The sequence below is a fragment of the Stylophora pistillata genome, chromosome 3 (assembly GCF_964205215.1).
Source record: "Stylophora pistillata chromosome 3, jaStyPist1.2, whole genome shotgun sequence".
Taxonomy (NCBI): Eukaryota; Metazoa; Cnidaria; class Anthozoa; order Scleractinia; family Pocilloporidae; genus Stylophora; species Stylophora pistillata.
The window spans coordinates 4973419-4995000 of record NC_142521.1 but is presented as its reverse complement, the minus strand read 5'-3'; the positions used below and the strand labels follow the sequence as shown (position 1 = coordinate 4995000).

General features: G+C 38.8%; 4 protein-coding genes across 10 annotated transcripts in view; 3 read left to right on the top strand and 1 right to left on the bottom strand.

The window, feature by feature from the left end:
- The window catches only part of LOC111342688 (vesicle-associated membrane protein-associated protein A), a 10034-nt gene extending 9647 nt beyond the window's left edge, over window positions 1-387 (top strand). For both annotated transcript variants that reach the window (XM_022949790.2, XM_022949789.2), the window contains exon 7: window positions 1-387. This exon is cut by the window's left edge and continues 227 nt beyond it. The gene's annotated coding sequence lies outside the window, so the exon portion shown is untranslated.
- Window positions 388-1678: 1291 nt separating this feature from the next.
- LOC148734200 (uncharacterized) lies at window positions 1679-4828 on the top strand. 2 transcript variants are annotated; one of them, XM_088752662.1, is made up of 2 exons: window positions 1679-1840; window positions 2350-4828. In XM_088752662.1, the coding sequence occupies exon 2, from the start codon at window positions 2517-2519 to the stop codon at window positions 4659-4661; it is 2145 nt and encodes a 714-aa protein (XP_088608788.1). In that variant the 5' UTR covers window positions 1679-1840; window positions 2350-2516; the 3' UTR covers window positions 4662-4828. The 2 variants fall into 2 exon arrangements, with proteins under 2 accessions (XP_088608788.1, XP_088608787.1); XM_088752661.1 differs by lacking the exon at window positions 1679-1840 and having other exon boundaries at window positions 1863-4828.
- A 2036-nt stretch (window positions 4829-6864) lies between these two features.
- LOC111342676 (RNA-binding protein NOB1-like) lies at window positions 6865-12814 on the top strand. 2 transcript variants are annotated; one of them, XM_088752663.1, is made up of 8 exons: window positions 6865-7429; window positions 8202-8335; window positions 8541-8597; window positions 9208-9744; window positions 10469-10566; window positions 11118-11262; window positions 11620-11893; window positions 12709-12814. In XM_088752663.1, the coding sequence occupies exons 1-7, from the start codon at window positions 7207-7209 to the stop codon at window positions 11887-11889; spliced, it is 1464 nt and encodes a 487-aa protein (XP_088608789.1). In that variant the 5' UTR covers window positions 6865-7206; the 3' UTR covers window positions 11890-11893; window positions 12709-12814. The 2 variants fall into 2 exon arrangements, with proteins under 2 accessions (XP_088608789.1, XP_022805506.2); XM_022949771.2 differs by lacking the exon at window positions 12709-12814 and having other exon boundaries at window positions 7139-7429; window positions 11620-12033.
- Window positions 12814-21289, bottom strand: LOC111342677 (carboxypeptidase D). Of its 4 annotated transcripts, none has more exons than XM_022949774.2 (3): window positions 21096-21289; window positions 15462-16350; window positions 12814-14914 (listed from the first exon to the last, which is right to left on the bottom strand). In XM_022949774.2, the coding sequence occupies exons 2-3, from the start codon at window positions 16340-16342 to the stop codon at window positions 14338-14340; spliced, it is 1458 nt and encodes a 485-aa protein (XP_022805509.2). In that variant the 5' UTR covers window positions 16343-16350; window positions 21096-21289; the 3' UTR covers window positions 12814-14337. The 4 variants fall into 4 exon arrangements, with proteins under 4 accessions (XP_022805509.2, XP_022805508.2, XP_022805507.2 ...); XM_022949773.2 differs by lacking the exon at window positions 21096-21289 and adding an exon at window positions 19269-19385; XM_022949772.2 differs by lacking the exon at window positions 21096-21289 and adding an exon at window positions 18648-18839.
- Window positions 21290-21582: the final 293 nt, after the last annotated feature.

The following is a 21582-nucleotide window of genomic DNA, read 5'->3' as shown; positions in this document are numbered from 1 at the left end:
CGTGATGGACAGAAAAGACTTACAATCGTGAAACAGATTTCATGTGTTTAAATATACAGCGAACACTGTTACGCACAATATTTTACTTTTAAGAGTCTAAGTAGTAAATTAAGTCGTGTTGGACGAAACATCTGATCAAGAATCACTTTTTTCGCTTTCTTAAATTCTCACAATTTGATCCCAGTCTCTCTTATACTCTTTGAAGGCATTCAATGGCTGCCGAAATTGTGAGTAAAGAGTATAGAATTTAAGAATATCTGGTCTCGATTTTATCTTATTTTGAAAGGATAGTCAGTGTTGCCTGAGTACACACAGGGAAAGCCACTGATCGATCATAACAGAGAGGGGTATCTTTTGATGCTTGATTAAATGGATTGTATCATGCCAGTTTGGTTAACTTTGTCTACGGTTCTGCCAATTCGCTATAGCATTGAACGTTGGCTTGGAAATCAACATCCACTTAACGAAGGAACATTCTTAAATAGCGTCACTTTCGCCTCCGTGGTGATAAAAGTGGTTTAATCTTAATCATTTGGCTACATTCGTGGGTTCTTTTCTAATTGCGTTGTGTGGTGATTATTTTTTCAAGCTCCTATTTAACACAAAATTTTGTGGCAGAATTCTAAGGTTTACTTACTCCCCCCAGACTTAACGTTTGCCCCGTAAAGACAACCCGATCAGCGCACTAAGTGCTTGCACTGAAATTCCCGCACTAAAGAATAGCACTCTTTCATAAAGAATACTCGGGCGCTGCAATCTTATGGGCTGAGTGACTCACAATCTACTCCGTGATAGATATTTAGAAAATTAAAGTGAGCGGCCTATCAGTGTACGGCTGTAAACAAATGGAATAAAAACGGGAGCCTCTCCAGTTGGTTAAGTTCCGAACGGCTAGTAGATTTATTCCATCGCATGTTTGAAGATTTGGGCTGCGCCGTTAAAAACTAGTACGCGATAAAAATGCTGAGCTCTTCAGTAATGTTAATAGGTAGCGTGGTACAACACCACGTTGGTGGGGGACAACTCCGTCTAACAGCTTTCATGGTACCAAGAGTTACTCGTATCTTGTAGACTACTCGTTGGGTCTTTTGAACGGGGGCTTTTTTCTCCTAAGGATTCTTAATCACCCACTGATTGACGTATATAGAGAATTCAGATAATCTACCTAAACAGAAATGCTACGGAGTGCAAAGTTTGATTCCGGTTCTCAAGACTAAAACTAGAATTCGTTTCTCTCCGTCAGTCAGTGAGTAAAGAGACCAGACACGCGTCATGCGCCGTCGATCGTGGAAGGAAACGAGACACGCGTGGAGTGCTCCCTTTGAATACCTTAATCAGGAAGTGGGATACCATTTACATCATAATCGGTAAAATGTCATTAGGCGAAAGTTCTTCCTTTTTTGGATATCGACTTTCCATGTTCTTTCATCTTTCCGTATATTTCTTCTTGTTTCATTCTTCATATCTTACAAGAAATTGTTATGAGGTTTTCCTCCTCTTTAAGGAAATTTTTCGACACAGGACTCAAGTCCTAGCATATCGTGACGTGCTCCTTAAACGAGCATTTCATTTTTCCGTAACAAAAAGGAAAAAAGAAATGTGATCGTTTGACAAGTTGCCGTCTCAATTTTCCTTTCGAGGTTAGTTACCAAGGAGATAGCTATCGTTAAGTGAACAACAGCTGCTATTTGACGTGTACCAATGACAGCGCGATGTCACAATTGGGACATTTACATTGAAAACAAGGATTTTGGTTATTGAATATTGATTGTTACTGAGACGTTAAAACTGCCAACGGTACAGCAACGCGATTAATCTAAAAACCGCAAAACTCTGGTTGGTAAGTCTATTACTGTATTTCGTAAATAAATTAAGACAGTTTTGTGTTCCTGACTTGTACCCGCTCGAGAATCAGCGTTTTTTTGTGTGTGTAATATTTTGTTGTTGTTGGTAAATTTATTTGCCATTACAGAAAGGCTCTTTCTTCAGTTCTTCTTTTCGCGCAAAAAGCGACACTTGTGCCCAGTTATTCGCAATCCGGCGACAATGTTCTAGATAAAAGCCTATGAATAGATCCTCTTTACGAGTCATAATAAAAGACAATGAAAAGTCTGACCCAAACGGGTATATTGCGGCTCAACGCTTCATTTCACATGCATGTGACGTGAAACCAGTCGTGATAACAAAGCCTCGATAGAACTGCTTAAAATACACAATTCTGTCACTACTGCCGCTCAAAGGATTTGATAAGTTTAATTCCACATTGCCAAGGGAATAATTCACTCACATTAGTGATGGAAGGCTTCACAAGAAAACGTTCTAACAGTGTTCCAATTTTGTCGCAAATAGAGAAAGTATTAGATCACAAAGAAGATCTTGGATTGAATGAAAGAAGATCGAGTGCAATATTTTCAAGGTTTTGTGAAACTCGATCGCCAGGAGACACGACTCGGCCGAAGGTTAGGCTCTCAAGTGGCGGATTAATTCGAAATCAGAAAAGAAGGCGATCAAGAACTATGGGGAACACACAAACCGGCTCAACACAAATCTGTGAACAAGAACAAGACACGGTCCCCGAACAGGTCAGGCCGAGGGCTTTTACAACCAGCGAGGTAGAGAATACAGAGGATGGTTCAGAGTCTTCACCAACAGGAAAGACAATATCACACTCCCTTCTTAATGTGGACGAATATCCGCAACGTCACGATGTTAACGCTGAAGAAGAACGTTATGAATCCCTTTCGTTGATGACAAAAGGAGAAGATGCCTCCGTTGAACAAGCATCTGATATCATTTACAATAACGATACACCGGATGACTGTAGAGTAACTGATCAGGAGCAAGCAACAGCCAATATAGATTCTTGTAGTAAAGAGGATTCTTTACATTCGAGATCATCCACTGAGATCTCATTATCATACGAGATTGGAGACCTTGAAGAACAAACACCAGACTTGACAAATTCATCTACTATTGATTCTTCAAAATCAGACAAGTCTGGCAGTTTGATTAGCGACTTTGACAGACTGGCCATGATACAGTTGCACCGCAGTGAAATGGACGAGGAGAATGAATTATTTTCAGAGTTTCGAAGAAGAAGGAATTCGTTGCCTTTTTCTTTAGGTCAAAGAACGCCTTTCGTGGGAAAAAGTGATAATTTGGTTAAAGATGTCAGAACCGCTCCAAAACGCTTGAAATTTAAAATGCAAAGAAGTCAATCATTGCCCATGGCAAGTTCACGGTTTGCTGGTGAAGAGAAAATTTCTTCAAAGGATAACTATTCTAAGCACCAAGATGGCAAATATTGTGTCCGCCAAGCTCTAGGTGAAATAGAGAACACGAATGAACTGTCACGACAAGGAAAATTATCACGCAAAAATCGCTCGAAATCCTTACCAACTAACACGTCATTGAACTTAATCAAACGTTTTCGGCAAAGGAGTTTACAAAGTCACGAAAGGGTACTCCAAATCAAAGCAAAAACAAGAAGAGTGAAATCTTTACCTTTTATCTACGAAGGTTTGGCAGAGTCAGACTCAAAATATAGCGATTCTAGCGAAAATAGCATTCAAGTTGAAACCGAGCGAAAACGACAACTCAACGAAGGCTCCGGAAAGATCAAACAAAAGGCACTGTTAGAAAGAGCAAGTTCATTTCCTCTCTATGGAACAGAAGGACAACAGAAACAAACAGACAGTATTCAAAAACAATTAAAGAAAGCTTTAGATGTGTTTTTCTCGCAGAAAGCTGTTGATGGATATCATGTGGGTCGGGGAAGAAGGTCGAAATCACTCCCGAATGTCTATGAAGGGGTAAAAAATCTTAACTTTGAGAAAATTGCAGAAATGAACATTCCAGAAGCTGTCACTTCCGAGGGTAGGCAGGTTTATGACGCCGTTAACGGTGTGAGAGAAGAAAATTTACAGAGCTGTTCAGATAAAGAAAAAATAACAAACGAAGAGACAAAAAGTGACGTAATTTCAGGGGGTGATGAACTCGAGTTACGAATTTCGACTCCGGTATACTGTCATGATTTGCCATCTGTTCCAAGGCCTCGAGGATTCTCTATACCTTGTTCTTTCAAAATGGAAAAAATTCTCGAAGAGCCTAATGAGTCTGAAAATTGCGATGGAGTTGCAAGCAATGACCAAGGAGATGCTAAAAATGTAACACATTATCTTTGTGACCACCACTTTAACCAAACAATGGATTGCACGCCACTTAACGATAACTCAGGCGTATCGGAGCAAGCCGAAGATCCTTTCACTGAGTCGGATGTCAATAAAAGAAGCACATTTGAAAGCAAAACAGAAGAAAACCAACAACACAACAGTTTCGAACAAAATTTAGAACTCTTCGACGGCCTTGTTACTGAGACTTTCTCTCGAATGCAACAGTTGGAATTTTCCAGCTCCTCTTCTTGCCTTCATCGAGCAGCAGCAAAGGGAGATTTAGAAAGCATCAAAATTTTAGTGGAGGGAGGAAATGATGTCAATGCTTTGGACGAATTTGGTTGGCCAGTTTTACACGCTGCTGTCACAACTGGGAACTTTGACTGCTTTGAATGGCTGATTGACACAGGCGCCGACCTAGAGACATACACAAACTTTGTCATTGAAGAATACCAAATGCTTTGTCGGCAAGTTTATCAGAATTACTAGTTGCTGCATCAAACGAGGGAGATGTATGTATTTGAAATACAGACGACATGACTGACTGGTCTGTTGGGACGAAATCAAATTTTTATATTATATTCATGAGATTTAGACTGTGTACAATGGGTTTAAAATGGGTTTAAAATGAAAATAAATCAAAAGGTACGCATAAACCATGCATCGTTTGTTACTCCCGTGGAGATAAAAGTCCTATCTCGAGATATCTGAAGTTTTCCGGTGGAGTTGAATCCCACTGAGATAAGCGCGGCCATTGTGACTCAGCTAGTCCATAATGACAATACTCAAAGAGGATACCCCCTCTGAGCCGGTTTTATAGTCAGTGCTCTTTCCAGTTTGCTATTGATCCTAACCTCTTTCACTATGCAAACGTGTATAGTGTTACTTTGAGGTTTAGTTAAAATGCCCCGCGTCAGATATCGGTTCAATTCATACACAAATGTTTAGGATTGCATAGCTGCATTCTATAAGAATGATGGAAGTTAGAATTAGGAGTCTAACCGAGCCTTAGCTACAGTTTCATTCCGTTCATTCCATGACGCCATCATATCTCCTTTCCGGTAAGTTCTTCCTGAAAATTAAGTGGCAGGTGAGAGACCTCTCTTGCCTGAAGGTCAGGGTGACAACAAGAAAATGCTGCTTTGAGCGAGGTAGTTGGTCATTACAGTCGAAGCTTTCTCAAACACAGATTACAGATTATACTAGGCAGAAGGCTAATGAGTGGGGATGAAAGCGACACTGCCCACTCTTCACTTATACAATTTTCCCTCCCATCAGTTACTTATTCGACCCGTTCCCCTTCGAGGAGTCCGCGTCCACGCTGAAATCATTTCGATTCCATTGCCATTTTAGTCACCAGACTTCACCCTGTTTTCCTTCCCAACGAGTTCCAAACGCTTGATACACAGTTGTATTTACGGCGGCTGCGTTGTGATTTCAGATCGGTAGTCGATTTGTAACAGTACTGAGCTGACCGAATTATCATGGAAAGTAATTTTAGATAAGATGTCAAAATAGTCCAGCGATGATTTAGTTCTGCTTTACCACAGTTGGTTCAGAATAGTCGCGTCAACCTCTCAATCAATAAGACTCAAAAATAAAAACCGATCTTTACACCAGATATGACCTGTCATATTTCCTCGACTAATACCCGTCCGTAGATTAATCGCCCCCCTTTGACCGAAATATTTAAAATAATCGCCTCCCTGGAATAATTTGCCCCCTCCCCCTCCCCTCGCCATTTTCTCTTTCTCTTACTCCCTCCCTCTCAAGTTAAAAATTGGCATCTTGGGTAACAAACCAGCTTTTATTTAATTGTTCCATGACCACTGAATGATTACAAAAACACCGATTTTTTTTTACAGTTTTTTCTATGACAACGTTCATATACTTCACTTTTTCCTTAAATGGATTATGATCCAGTTAAAGTCATCAGCGATGATTCAGGTTCTGACGCCGAAGATATTGACATTGAACATTGATTACCGTAATCAACGAAACAAATTTGAAACACTAAAAAGCCCATGTTCGGTTTATATTTGATGCGATTATTTTTTTGATTTAATGGTATAATAAAACAAAATATTTAAGGCACGACCTTCTGTGAGAAATATTTGAAATAATCGCCTCCCTCGAATAATCGCTTTCCCTTTTGGTGCGAAAAAAGAAATAATCGCCCCCGGCTATTATTCGTGTTATCATATAGGGGGCAAAATTACTGAATTGGGATTGGTCAAGACAGAGGGCATTTTTTCTTAACTTTTGTAATTGCACCGGGCAAAATTACTTGAAAATGATTGGCTGAAAATCGCTTAGCAACGGCTGCCAAGGTAAAAAAATTTCTGTTTGTTTTGTAACAATGGCGTCCCGTTTTGCGCGAGATCAGTAAGAAAACATTTTGCCCCTTATATTATATACAAGTAATCACATCGTTCCTCGTAAAATTAAGGATTAATATCACTTGTGTTTTCGGAAGTTGCAGAAATTTCCCTCGTTGCTGCGCGACTCGGGAAATTTTGGCAACTTCCGAAAACACGCGTGATATTAATCCTTAATTTTACTCGGCCCTATGCGAGTATCTATACGAAAAAAAGGATTTGAGGCAGGTGTGTTTGTACTTACAGATCTCGTTGCTTCCTGATTAGCTCGATTAGCTGCTAGGATTGAATAGTTTAAAGAACCATCGGCCGCCTCTTGAGGATGATGGGTTTAGGTTAGGGTTAGGGTTAGCAAATAACAGGAGCCCTAGTAATGGGCTCCTGCAAATAAACAACTTCCAGTGCTCTTCGTCACAAACCAAAAATATTTTGCCTCCTCTTCTCAACCGCACAAATGATAAATGATGGTGTGGGGGCAATTAACGTCAACATATGCACAGATATCAACTGTTCATGGAACGAGTGTAGACGCATTGATTTCTGAAATCAATCAATTATCGACTGACTAGGCTCTGTCAAACTTGCGCGAGGTTGCCCAATTCGAAATTTCATAAATATTGGTCAGCGGCTGCCAATCGAAAACACGAGGGACCAAGATGGCGGATCAGGTAGGAAAGGAGAACAGTGGTAAAGTAAAGCATATTGTGGCAGATTCGGCCGCGTTTTTGAAAAATGCACCGCTTCATAAACTGTGTGAAAATGTTTATGCAGTTGAAGATGTTGTTACTGAGATTAGGGACGCTGCAACTAGACAGCGTTTGGCTGTGTTGCCTTACAAAATCAACTTTAAAGAACCGTCAACCGAAGCAATACATGCGGGTAAGTTAGGAACGATAAATCTGTATCTTGCGGATCCCTTATTAAAGTATGATCTTTTCTTGCGGACATTCACCAAATTCCTTACTTTTTTTGCTCACATTTTGTATTAAACAAACGTGTTTTCGACGAACTCTTTTACTAGGCAGACGCGACACTAGTATGATTCAAGCCCTTTTTATGAAACCCAAACCTAGGCTTAAGCGGACTCTTGAAGATGTGATGGGAAATATTTGTTACATAAGGTTATTTAAGCAATTTTAACATTTCTAGTATCGTTTCCAGAACATGCATAGGATGAAAGAAGCATAGGAAAATTGAAATAGTAAACAATGAGATAAATTATCATCTTGCCCCCTCGGAATTGCCTACATTGATCCCGCATATGAAAAAAATTGAGTTAGAACTATGTTCGTAATTCTTAGACAATGTCGGCGATGGCAACATAAAAAGCGGTAGAAGATAGTTGAAACAAAGAAAACAGAAATGATCTCTCATGAGTTTATTGTGCTACAAACGCAGTTGGCTTTCGTTTCCAACTCTCGAAGGAAACAAGTCATTCTTAATTCTTGATATAGCAAAATCTTTTTGCAATATATTACAAAGAAAATAGAAGAATTCCTGACTTTGTGATTGCAATGTGGGTTTTAGAGGATGAATGTGTTTTAGAAATGAGAGGAAATAGCAACTCCATGGCAAAAAAACTCAGTTGTTGTCATTTCTCTTGTAAACTTTTCTTCTACTTGTTATTTAAACTATGTGTCAATTCTCTCAGTGACTGAATTTGCAAAGCAGACAGGAGATTTCCGAAGTCTTTCAGCCGTTGACCTCAGGGTGCTGGCTCTTACTTATCAATTAGAAAAGGAACACTGTGGCATTGATCACATCAAGACCAAACCCACCAAACAGGTTAGAACTTACAAGAATGCAAGTTGTGTTCGACCTGGACTACAGCCTTACCATAGTCTAGTAACCAAGAGCTGAATACTCAGAATGAGGGCTTTAGACTAACTTGAGAAAAAAATTAATGAAATACCTGGCAACATAACTTGTAAAATGTACCATAAAATGGTTTTTGAAAATATTATTTATATCAACAAATTATCAAATCCAGGTAGAGATAACTCAAGGATTTGCAGGAAAGACAGTCCCAGGCTTCTTTGTGGAAAAGGTGACTATATATATCTCTATATGTGAACTACTGTATATTTTCATTTCTTTTAAATGCTATAAGAGCTTTCCCTTGCCAAAGGTTTTCGAATATCATGTGATGCAACTCCCTTATGATCTCCTGGCTCAGAACTATTGCACTTTATTATTCCACTGATATGCTATTTTACCATATTAGGGCATTGGAACACTCAAAATATGCCATTATACTGTAATAGGATGCTGTAAAATGGAAAAAATATGGCAGCTGCACTGAATGATCCAACTTTTAAGTGCATCAGACTTTTTTGTTAGTCATAAACTTTATAAAAGGCACTTTAATGGTTTTGCTAGTGTTGTTTTCATATTTCACTCAGGCCACATTCAGTTAATACTGAACTCAGATAGACTGTAGGATGTATTTTAAAAACTAGAGGTCAAAATGCTCAAAAATTATATAATTCAATGGTTTCACACATGATACAAGTAGCCATTTTGCCCATTGCTTGTATTTTTTTTCCTGGCCCCTACAGGGCTTGTAAAAATACTACTCAACTCACAAAACATCAGCCCGCATTATATTGCATGAAACCATTGAACAAGGGGTATGTATTATCTCTCTTTCCTCACAGAAGCCAAAAGGGGAAAATGAAGAAACTGAGCTGAAAGGCCAAAGTACAGTGTGCAACACAATACAGAGTTGCCAAGCTGGCGACAGTGACACAGCTACTGAAACAGATCAACAACAGAACAATACACCAAATACAAGTCATGGATTTGAGAAAAGCTCCATTGATATTTCAAGAACTGAAATAAGCACAGATGCTGCAACTGATAAAAACAACGTTGACTCTACTGCACAAGAAATTACAACTGGTATAGAGATGCTGACAACAAATAATCCTACATTAAATGACTCTAGAGATGATGATGAGGGATTTGAGGAAAACTATAACAATGTTTATGGAGAGGATGAATTGGGCAGTGAAAACGAGGAGGATTATGACCATGAAAATGGTGACGAGGACAATGATGATGATGATGATGACAACGGTTGGATTACACCTGATAACATTAAGCATATTAAGAATCAGATGGGAAAAGGAACTCTGGATGCTTTGCCAGCAAATGTGACTGTAGGCTGCCTTACAACTGATTTTGCCATGCAGGTAACAGTGTCTGTCTGTAATTCTGTTGTGGAATTCTTACAGTTAACTCTTTAACTCCCAAGATCTGATTGTTAACTCTCCCCTTTAGCTGCTATACATTTCCCTGTAAGTTAGTTACAAGAATTTGGTGTTAGATCAAGATGACAACTTCTATGTGTACATGTGATTAGTTTAGGTATTCTCATTACCTGTTTGCTGGATAATGTATGGATGCTAAAGAAAGTCGCCAAACAGTGGTCACCTCAGGCCCATCACATGTTGTTTAAGGGGTGCCATAGGTATCGTTTCACCTCTTTTTGTTTTTTTATGGTGGTTTGTTGTTGTAAGTTATGGTTAAAATTTTTTTTGAGGGGTAGACCATTTTTATATGGAAAGAAATGCTTATTGACAGAAATAGAAATGACTACAAAATATACAATGAATACAAAATACACATAACAAATTCAATTGCCTTAATGACAGAGAAATTATAAAATGGTGTTTTGAAAAAAAATGTTGATAAAGCTAAACAGAGAGACAGAAAAAATTGAGTTAGCCCTTTACCAAGGAATTGGTATTGGATCAACGTAACAGCTCCTACCTGGTGGTATTCTTGTCACCTGTCTACAGGATAATGTGGGGATGTTCTTGGGAGAAATCAAATATTAATCTCCACTGGGAGTTTAAGGGTCAATAGCACAGTTTTTAAGGGAGTTTGGTTGAAACTGATGTCATTCTTTTTTAGAATGTGTTAATTCAGATGGGTCTTCATGTGATATCACTGGATGGTATGCTGATCAGGGAAGCACGCAGTTATGTGCTGAAATGCTATGCTTGTTTTAGGTGAGTTCACTTTTTGGAAGCCACTAAATTAGTTGAGAATAAAGTGTTTGGAAATTGCGTTAAAAGAGAAATGCAAAAAGGAAGAAACGTACAAATTAATCAAGAATATCTGAACTGCATGATTTCCTTGAGGTGATTTACAGGTGATGAAAGTTGACAACATTATCAGTGGTAGGGTGTTCTCTTGATTTAATATCAAATTCTCTAGACTGATCTACATGAAATTGTCTAGCAGTTAGAGGGGAGAATTGCAAAGGAGACAAAAGAACTTTTTGGTGTTAAATTTCTCACAAAGCCAGATGAAGGGATGTTTCTTAAAGTTCTTTAAACAACTAGAACAGATTGCTGTGTTTTTTGGCACAATTGAATCATTTGATGATCAGATGTTTGAAATCCAATAAAACTAGATTAACATGTCATAGTAGGTGTTGTCTAACTACAGCTACTGTACACCTTCTATTGGAAGGTTGGGTGAGGACATGTAACAGAGTATTTGTCAATGTTCAGAGGCAGTAAGAATGTTGGATTTGCTTGTTGTTGCATGATTTTAGAGTAACAAGTCAGTTGGAGAAAAAGTTCTGCCCATCGTGTGGAAATAACACTTTGGTGAAGGTGTCTGTGAGTGTTGATGAGGATGGTGTGACTCATTACCATCTACCAAACAGAAAGAAACCGTTTAACATTAGAAGAAAAAAGGTAGTTTCTCTTGACCTTAAGTTCTATCTGTTATGAATTAATAAATAATAGCCGTGTAACTGTCTACTGTATACCACAAGTTAGAGACAGTTATGGTATTACATATCTTTTCTTGTCAGTGGTTTGCTGCGTGTACATGAATGACATCGCGGTGGGTAGCTTCCTGCGGAGATTGAAATAATCTCGAACGGCGGAACTTTGTTCCCATAAAACATAAAAACTAGCCAATTTGCCAAGTTAAACTCCCGCAAAACGTCTGTATCTTTATTGAAGTGCTTTTGTGAAACAGAAAGAAATTGATTGCGGTGTTTCTAAAATTTACTTCACTTGTTCTCTTTTCTCATGTTTTGTTTTCAGTTCCCCCTCCCTCGGCCCCAAGGCGGTCGCCATAGTAACAACCCAATCCTTACTGAGGACCAGCCCCGTGCTCAGCATCGTCTTCCGCGGAAGAAAGATAACATGAATGTATTTGATCCGAATTACATCGCGCGTAGCTCGCCATTCGCTGCTAAAGATGTCACAAGTCGCGCCTCGCAACTTGGTTATCACTTGAAAGGTGCTCAAGATTATCACAATCGACGGAATCCAAATGAGGTCAGGAAAAAATCTGGGCGGAGAAAGAAGTAAAGAGGTTGTAATCAATTTTTTATCCTTTATGTTTAAAATACGAGCGAGTGTTCAGTTGTGCGTTTCTAACCGCACATTTTTTCCTAAGTAATGTGTACAAGCTGAGCTGAAAATTCTGAATAAAAATACATCCTCGTAATCAGAGACGTCTGTCTACTTTTGTTGATCTGAAGAAATCTTGGGCTTTTGTTCTTATAATCATGTGACAGAATCTTTTTGCTGTTCTTTATGATACTGTTATCGTTATGTTGATCTTCTTCCAGCATTCGATTTTTGTCCAGACCCACTTATGCGTCATCTACTAATTCGTAGTCTCATAAAGTATGGGATCTAGACTTATTCCACGTTTAGCAACACCTGAAAAGAGAAGACCAATACATGATATTCTAGTTCTCGAGGTTTCTCCACAAGTGTATTTTGAAGTACGAGTTTAGGTGTAACGAAACTAGTGCTGGAACCTGTACCAGTGTCCTCAGTAACAGTATTGGCGCTCTTTAATGAAGATGATACAGTCAAACCTGTGGTCAGTTATTTGTTTCTCCTTAATCATTGTAATTTTCATTTCTATTGAGCGTTCACCTCTAGTAAGCGGTCGTGATCACCCTTGCAATTGAGTGAATCCCAACGAGTCTCTACTGTCTTCCACCTGTATTCAACGGTGTATTGAACCTGTATGCAACCACTCAACAAAACTAATAAACAATCTTTCGAGTAAAATTTAATTGATGTTTCTCTCCCGAAATCACTTTTAGCAGTATTTTTGAGCGAGTGTCTGCAAAGTAAATGATCATTTATGGCGTTTTTTATCATTCTTTTTAGTACCCCAGGTCGCAGCTCCGGCACTTTGGAATGCATTACCGCGTGAGGTTCGTTCTCTTACAGATCTAGGGATTTTTAAGTGCCACCTGAAAACGCACCTGTTTAAAAATCTTATCATGATAGTTGCTAGTATCTTAACATATGCTGTATGAGATGTAATGCGCGCTTGATCATTACATGCAAAGCGCGCAATATAAGAATTAAATTATTATTATTATTATTATTATTATTATTATTATTATTATTATTATTATTATTACTAATACCCCTATTGTCAATTTCTCCCTGGGTGGCCGTTGATATATATTTCTGTTTGAAGAGGAGCACTGTGAATGAAGTGTCCTGCCCAAGATCATAACGCATTAACCCGACCAAGAACTAGGATTGGCCAGGTCCTGTCTCAAGATCTGGAGAAAGCACGTAATTTCTGAGACGTAACTAAAACATTATTTTTATTAATCCAGCCGGGTTGATAAATAATGCCTCTTCATGATTAAAGCTATCGAATTTATTGATTGATTATAAATGTTTCGTTACATTATTCAGTCCAATGTAAGCATAAAATAAACAGCAAACCCAAAATCCGTGAACAAAACGTATGGAGGTAAAAAGAAATATAGAAATTAAAGCTTGCTCAAAAGAAGCCATGTGTTGCGTGCGACAATGAAATCTTTCAAATTCTTCTTTGTGAATATTCTTAAATCGTACTAATCCTCGCCAATCAGGCTATCTGATCCTGATTAAAAACGAGGCAACTCAATTTGTGCCTGCTCTTGTCACTTGCCTGGAAATTACATTTGCTCCTAGCTTCAGTTTAACAATTGTCATTCTCACATGAAAAATGCAGCCGAGTTTTACAAATAAAAACAAATAGAGGACGTGATAACCCACAATTACTGTTACGGATATACTCTTAAGAGTCCTAAGAATGAACGACCATTATGCAAAGTAAAAAAAAAAAAGTTTGGAAATGTAAGAGCAATTTTCGATTAAGTGTCGTAGCCAAAACCAAAATAATCACAATGGCTAATTAGTACAAAGTTCAGCATTACAAGAGCCAATGAAAACTCGAAATAAAACACTTGCGTTCGACCTCAAAAGGCGGGAAAACGCAATTGACGTGGATAACACAGCGGTCAAACATGGGCCATGCTCTAGGGGATCGATTCTGGCCGACCGCGCACCAATTTCCCGCGCAAAATTTCAAAGGAAAACATAACAAGCAACCGCTATCTCGTAAAGTAAGTAATAAAATTGAAAGTTATTATAAATCTGCAAAAGGAAACAAAAGTAGGGAAAAGGAAAACTCGAGACTTTCAGAACAGCTTATTTAAGTGACTTACTGACTTTTTTTGTTTGTAACTCCTGAGGGACAACTTGGTTTGACTGCTGTGTAAAACAGAATTGGCTGGATATCTTCTTCTGAATTCACTAGATAATGGCAAGAGATTTGTGACGCAGTCAAGAGGCGCAGAGCAGCAAAACAATAGATTCCCGCTTTGGTTTCGACACTAACTTGAAAATTTTAAAATTGTATTCTGAAAAATGAAAAAAATGTGGTGAAAGTAAACGGCCTTTAATAAAATGATTAAATGTAATGCAGAAATGTTGCGATAAGAAAAAGGTGGACTATTTCAATAGAGCAACTAAAACAAAGCAAACGAGACTAGTTATGATAAAAGGACCTAATACAGTAGAAGCAGACTTTCCTGGAGACTTTGCTGATAGCCGCAATTTATCCCTGTGAGTGACAACTTTGTGGAACGACACGTTATTGGTCGACTTCAATGGCTGAGCCACGGGATTCATCTTTGCGGCCAGTCGACGTCTGCTAAAATTCTTTGACCTCTTCCTTACGAGAGTAAAATTAGCATATGCGATGGCATCTGGATCAACCGTGATTGTCTTTTTTGAATTTTTATATTTTCGTTTAGCCACACGGATGATGTAATTTCCTGGCACCAATAAACGCCAATAATCGCCATCCTTGTAGGTCTTGACCTTTTTAGCACGGTTCTCAATGATGATTTTCGCACCTTCAATCGGACGGCCCTTTTCGTCAAAAACAAAGCCCCTTATTCCTGTGTTATGCACCAATTCGATATACTTGAGCAAGGCCTCACGGTTTGCGCGCCAGTAAGGGGAGAGGTAACGAGCAGGGGGGTATTTACAACAACCAAGCTCCAAGGTGATCTCGAAACAGTTTCTGTTGAAAAACATGATAATAATAAAAGTAAATTATGGTAAACACTCGTCTTAATTCCGGTATGCAGTAAAAATCTCAACGGTATTGACGGTGAAGTATCATGTTAGCTTGATTATCCCCAAATGAACGCAAAATAAGGACTCTCTGTGATTATTTCGATGACAAGCAAATGCGTATTTCAGTTTATCATTTTCGAGTTATCAGCGTCAACAAGTTGTCTAAGACGTACAGTGTATGTAAACAAAACCCTGGATTTTTTTGGAAAAAAAATTGAACATTGAACATGAATGTGGAGCAAAGAAGGGTATAGAAACAAACTCCAGACAGTTCCCAATTCGCAGTGGTGTGCTTAACTTACCGACAAGTCGTTGACAAAACCCGCCACATAGCAGGTTCATATGTTTAAAGCGCCCTAAATACTGCTTGGATAAGTATAATCAAAATATTTCACTTTAGAGTAAATTTTAACCTGGGTCGTCGACCATCAAAATTATAGATCTTATGTGCGAAGATTAAGGTCGACTGCCTACAAGCTTAAGTACCGTACGTTTTATAATAATTGTAATCCTGCATTCCTCCCGAAATTGGATACCAGGCCGCGCCGTTTGTGATCCCGTCAGGAAACTTCTCTTCTCTTTGGATCGGACATCGTGGATTACCGTTGTGCATTGTGGGATGTGTCTTAGAATAAAGTTTGGCGATATTGACAAAAATGTCATCATCCGGGGAGCTGTAGTATACTCTAGTGGTGGATCTCTTTAGCTCACTAGGGAGGTTGTCAAAGGGATAGTTGACAACCAACGTTCCACCGTGTAGATTGGCTGACAGGACAAATGGTTCCCTATGTATCCAGTTCATAATAGCTTGTGTCTCGGGCTGCAGTTCATTCGTTTGTCCGTCATAAGGGTCAGGGAAATTTCTATTCAAATCCACCCCGTTAGCGTTGAATCTGCCTTTAATACCCGTGCAGCCCACATGAGAACTCTCCCATCCATCAGGGTTCATTGATGGTAACAGATGGATTCGAGTTGTATCAACAAGTTTTGTTATCCTCTGGTCGCGCCCGTAGTTTGAACACAAATGGTCAGCTAACAGCAAAAGCAACTCGCGTCCCACAACCTCGTTTCCATGCATATTTGCTACGTACTTGAACTCAGGTTTGCCAGGTAAATGTTTCCCAGGATCCTTTGTGATCTCGATTACCCATAAGCTCTTGCCCTGATACGATTTACCGATGGAATACAGCCGTGTGATGTTAGGATACTTGGCTGTCAAAGCTTCCAGTACCTGACGTAAGGCAGTGTTGTTGTGGTGGATGGGTCGCACAGGCAGGATGTCACATTGGGCTTCATTTATTCCGGAAACATAATAAAGAAGAATCGCTAACCAGAGAGTCCGCCATTTTGCAGCTGGTAATTTACTTTCCATTACCTCTCCTTTTAAAAAAGAAATGAACAAAAAAATCATATAGCTGATATATCCTTTTAACACAATAATATCTCAAAAAGGGCTAATGGGTTTGCTCAGGGAGTATTGGCATTATAAGAGACTTTTACACTCGAGAACAAATGAATTTGACTTGCTAGCTTAGAGCGAAATAGTGACAACTGTTCCCTGTCAATACTCTATTCTCATTGAAAAACAAAGTTAAACAGTTATTTATACTGGAATATAACTGACCCTTTACCTTATCGCAAGATCATACAACTGTAGCTTGTTTTTCTCTACCAAAGTCATTTTCGCGAAAGCTCGTACTGACGCATTTTTCGCGCTCAAACGACGCTGGTTGCAGCCACCCTCTATTTAAGGGAGACAGCGGTCTCATTGCCTTTGTACAATGGAAACAGGCCAAAGTGTCGGCCAAATTCTAAACGCCGGGTTCAGTTGATGACGTGTTTTTCGTTCAGCGGTTTGCGAGCCAAAACACAGTTAATAATAAAACAGTTGATAATAAAACGCTGTACGTTCTCAAAGCCGAGTTCTAGAGCATTTTGTTTTGCTCCACGCTAGAAGGAAAGCTCGGCTGGCAATTCACAACAGCTATCTGGTTAAACTAAAGCGATGATTTTTTTATTACAATTTTAGAAAGATTTCGCTTGTCACTTTTGGATGAGTATCATTTTTATGAGTGAAGCTATGACCTCTTCTTGAATCTTTTAAAGAGCTTATACAATTTGTTTTTCGCCATTTCTTTGATCAACGTTCGATGATTGATAGAAAATGTTATGAAACAGTTGTTGCGGTTAAAACTCAGCGATAATTTTTGTAGTACAATTTTTAGACAGATTTCGCTCGTCACTTTTGAGTGAGTATTATTTTTTTGAGTGAAGCTTTAACCTCTTCTAAAATCTTCTTACAGAGCTTATACTGATTCATTTTTGCCATATCTTTGATTTACGTTCGCTGATTGGTAGGAAATGTGATGAAATTGACATGGCTAACAAGATTAAAAGAAAAGAAAAGAAATTTTGGACATGATGTTTTAACAGTAGTTGCGAATTCTTGCCATCATTACCGGAAACTTGGTTTTACGGATCTCGACCCTTTTAATAAGTGCTACAAGAATAACATAGAAATGTCACATGTTGGCAACACATCACAACATTGTGTTTTAAGAACTCTTAAGCAGTTTCTGTTGTTGTATCAGCCTTTCTCGAAATATTTTGGTTGATTTTAAAACACTCTGACCCCTGAGAGTGATCAGCGTCTAATTTCTCCTTTCAACGACACCCTAGAATCAAATATAAAGGTCACGAAAATAAAGGAAATGATCACCAACTAAAGAAGCTCTGATTGATAAACAAATTCTCCTCGTCAGCACCTCAGGAAAGGTATGGAGAGCAGTATCATAGGAAGAATATGCAAGACTGTGCACTAGGGAAAATTGAATGGGGCCCAGTGCTCTGAAACTGTGAAATCCAGGCTGTCCAGCATATGCTTTTTATGAAAAAACTAAAATTCCTGAGTCACCCAATTAAGAGCAAAAGTAAGGCGCCAGGGGCCACCGGGCGCCGCTAGACCGCCGCTTTGATAAAGGGTTAAGAACCAAAGCTCATTCATTTTTTTCATTTTCCACAAGAAACACAACTTGTTCCCCTTCATTCTGTTCCCTTTATAAATATTGAGTAATGTAATACATGATATCATCAATTTAGAAGTTCATTGGTTCTAAGGCAGATACAGAGCATAAGGCCGCCGAACAATGGTGACTAGTTAACAGACACAATTTCAGGGACTACAAGATGCTGGGAAATATTATCAACATTACATTTCAGATGCGTTTGAAAATCGCAGGTGGCTACTGTTGTATCAACAGACTCGTTCTAATAGCATGACCCGAATAACCTGTTTCTCCTGAAACATTTCATGGCTTCAGGACATTTTTACGGCCGCTACCCTGAAACAATGATATTCATTGTCTTTATTGCCAACCTGGAAAATGCAAAGCTGGAGCCGGATAAAAGAGATTTCCCAACAAGCACGCGGTTTGGCTAGCCTCACGCAGCTCTCGTGGATCGAATTTCACGATTATTTCTGAATACTTAGGGTTCCACAGTATTTCCACAAACATTGAAAGAATGAAACACGCCAAAGTTTGAGGAGATATCATTCGCACACATACTGTCAACTTCAAATCTAGATCTTGAAGTCAAGCGTCTAAGAACTTCAGGAAGCGCGACCACTTAGCTTTCAAACAAGTATTCATTCAACAACTTTGTGCCCTCTGACTCACCTTGTCTGCTCGCAGCAGCTAGCTTAACGGATTTCTTCTCTTTGCCACTGGCACACTAAATTAGATATTGATGAAATATGTCCTTCCAAACTGTACAGACAAATTCATCAAAGAACGATTTGAACCTACAGAATCGGAAGCGTGTTCAACGCCCCGAAATCGCGACTGGAAAGAAAGGTCTGCTTCACAAATTATTCAACAACACACACTTTGTGATTTGATCGGTTTTTTGTTAGATCATTTCCGGTAGATCTCAAACCGCAAAACCGCGCAAATCTCTTCAACTCTTTAAGAACAATGGCATCTAGAAGGCTCTATTCATTGTTTTAGAGATTGTGGCTTGTTATTTCTGGTGATTGTGGTCACAATCAATGAAGCAAATACTTTTTCGCTATAATTTTATCTCTTTGGAGAGAAATACTACAAACCTAAAGTCCTCTACTGAGTACCCGGTTAAACATACTCCTTGATTCTTCGTCTCGAAGACAAAGCATTAACCCGAGCATAAACCACAGACCACTGCTGTTGGGAATTTTTTAGCAGGAAATATACAAAGGTTATCAGGGAAGCGCTAAGTTCGTTATGTGATCATTGATCCCCTTGTCTGCAGTTGATGTTTACCTTAGCATATGAAATTCACACCGCTTTCAGTACGTCTACCCTCTCCTCTCCTTGTCGCTAAGTAAACTTAAAACTACTACCGCTTCTCATCTCTTTACTGCACAAATCCAAGCTGCATGGATGTCCGCGTGGATGGCGCCGCAGCACCCGAAAAATGACATTTTAGAAGCACCCCACGCCGTGATGGGATTTCCCAGAAGAATCGTAAATTTAAAGTTATGCAATCTGTTATACGCCTGAGTTTTTGTTTGAGAAAGTTATAGAAAATGTAGAGTTCCTGACAGCGATTCCCACTAAACTATTGCCAAACAAGCTGACCATAGAGTGAATGTATATATTTTGATAGCCTGCGAGCACGATCTCATAAACGTTGCCAGTCGTGGGTTTCTCCGCCACGGGAAGATTTGACACGAGAAGATTTGACACGAGTCGAGGAGAGGTTTGCCGAGGCTCTGACAGACCTTTCGCCACAGGTAGCCCAAGTTTGCACAATGAGCCTACTGAAATAAGTAAATATGTTTACGTTGCGTAATATGGGCGAATTATGAATATTTGTATGGGACTCTCGACTTAAAAAATCTGAACCAGTTTTGAATAAAAAAAAACTTAAATCGTTAAAGTGGTTCAGTGAGTCTTTGTTTCGTGCGAACTTTCAGGGCTAATTTATGACCGTTCAGCTCAGTTTTATATACACTTTAAAACAGTATTAATTTAGCTGGATTACACTGCCACATTTTTTACCTTTCACTCTCTCACTTAGAGTAAAACGAGCGTGTCCGTTTGAAATCCAGATCGTTGTGTGGCTTAAAATTAAGTAATGCTCCACTTAGAGGACCCCCCTTAGAGGAACAATTAGTGAATACCGCATCTCATTAATGTTTATCTTTGCGAGTTCTCCTGTCGAAGACAAACGACTTGTCCAGGAGAGAAACAAATTTGAAATGTTTCTGAGTGCACATCCATGATAAATTTTGGTAAGAAAGTGAACCACTGAGATGTCCACATTCAATTACGGTAAAATTACCAATTGGCCCCCGATATTTAAAATAATTAATTTTTTGTCATTTTTTAAGTAAACAAAACGGAAGTTGAACCGTTGGCTAAAGCAAAGGCTAAATGAACAAACCAATGATATGAATCATTATCTAACGGAAATGGAACATATCTTATTTTGGCCTTTTCCATTTGATAAGTTTGTTTTTGTTGCATGTCATGTGAAGTAAACTGAGAAGTTTATGGTGTCCATTCGTAGGCCATCTAGATAAATATTACAACAAGTCAGGTACTGCTGACCGAAAATGTATGTGAGTTTTATTTAAACTGTTTATAAGTAGAAATGTAAATATTAATTCAATATCGTGAGCCAAGAAGGGTGGTAGAATTGTAACGGTGTTGCACTTCGCGGTGAAGGGCTGGTTGAACTTATTACCCGTCTACCAGTAACACCACATTAACATGAGATGAGGAAAGAATTATTGTTTTACGATGAACTTTAAAATTTATGGCTCTTAATCTCTCAGAATAATGCAGTTGACAGAGTCCTTGATTTTCGAGCTTAGGTAGTTTGTTCAGTTCAAAAAGTGCTACGGTGCCATGACTGAAAACGTAGTACACTTGATTAACGTAAACAAACCCTAGATCGAAGAAACTGGCCATTTCCAACGAAGTTATCATCGCGGAGCGTTTGACGAAATTCAAAAGATTTTGTCGTCATAATGCACTGTGCCACAAAATTTTTTATCGTATTTATTTTTAAAATAGGGTAAAATGTAGGTGAACTCGATTCGATGACTGACCAAAAATATTAAATCAACCTTGAAACCTTACCTTACCGGCACCTGTTGCCCGGTTCAATGACCTTGATTCCCCGTCAAAGAATCCATGAACCATAACACACTTCAGAGAGATTTACCGTGGAGGCTTGACCTTTCTATTTTTGCCCGATTAGTAGTTGACGACAAATTCTCATAGTGAGTACACGAGAAAGCAAAATTTAAACCTAAAACAGCGTGTCTGTATTTAGATGAGATAATCTCGTGGAAATAAAACAATGTAAACATGACATCAATATTACCAGGACCACTTGCTTTGGATAACGTCTCCAGTGCACTACTTCAGGTTGCTAAGCATTCGTTTCATGCTTTTCAGTGATGATGCCTTGACTCTCTTAAGATCTATTTATTTGTTCCAAAAATGATGTGAGAAAAAGAATGTAAAATGAAATAATATAAAAGCTTTGGACCCCTCACTATCTGACTGGTTATGTCGGCAACTGTTCACTAAGATGTGAAGTTTATTTAGAACTGTCAAGGGG

Bases quoted from the DNA above. Each gene is read 5' to 3' on its own strand.
- LOC148734200 (XM_088752661.1), top strand. From the start codon at position 2,295: ATGGAAGGCTTCACAAGAAAACGTTCTAACAGTGTTCCAATTTTGTCG.
- LOC111342676 (XM_088752663.1), top strand. From the start codon at position 7,207: ATGGCGGATCAGGTAGGAAAGGAGAACAGTGGTAAAGTAAAGCATATT. The intron at 7,430-8,201 runs GTAAGTTAGGAA...CAATTCTCTCAG, and splicing joins AACCGAAGCAATACATGCGG to TGACTGAATTTGCAAAGCAG. The intron at 11,263-11,619 runs GTAGTTTCTCTT...TTTTGTTTTCAG, and splicing joins TTAACATTAGAAGAAAAAAG to TTCCCCCTCCCTCGGCCCCA.
- LOC111342677 (XM_022949774.2), bottom strand. From the start codon at position 16,342: ATGGAAAGTAAATTACCAGCTGCAAAATGGCGGACTCTCTGGTTAGCG. The intron at 14,915-15,461 runs GTACGGTACTTA...GTTTTTCAACAG, and splicing joins GATTACAATTATTATAAAAC to AAACTGTTTCGAGATCACCT.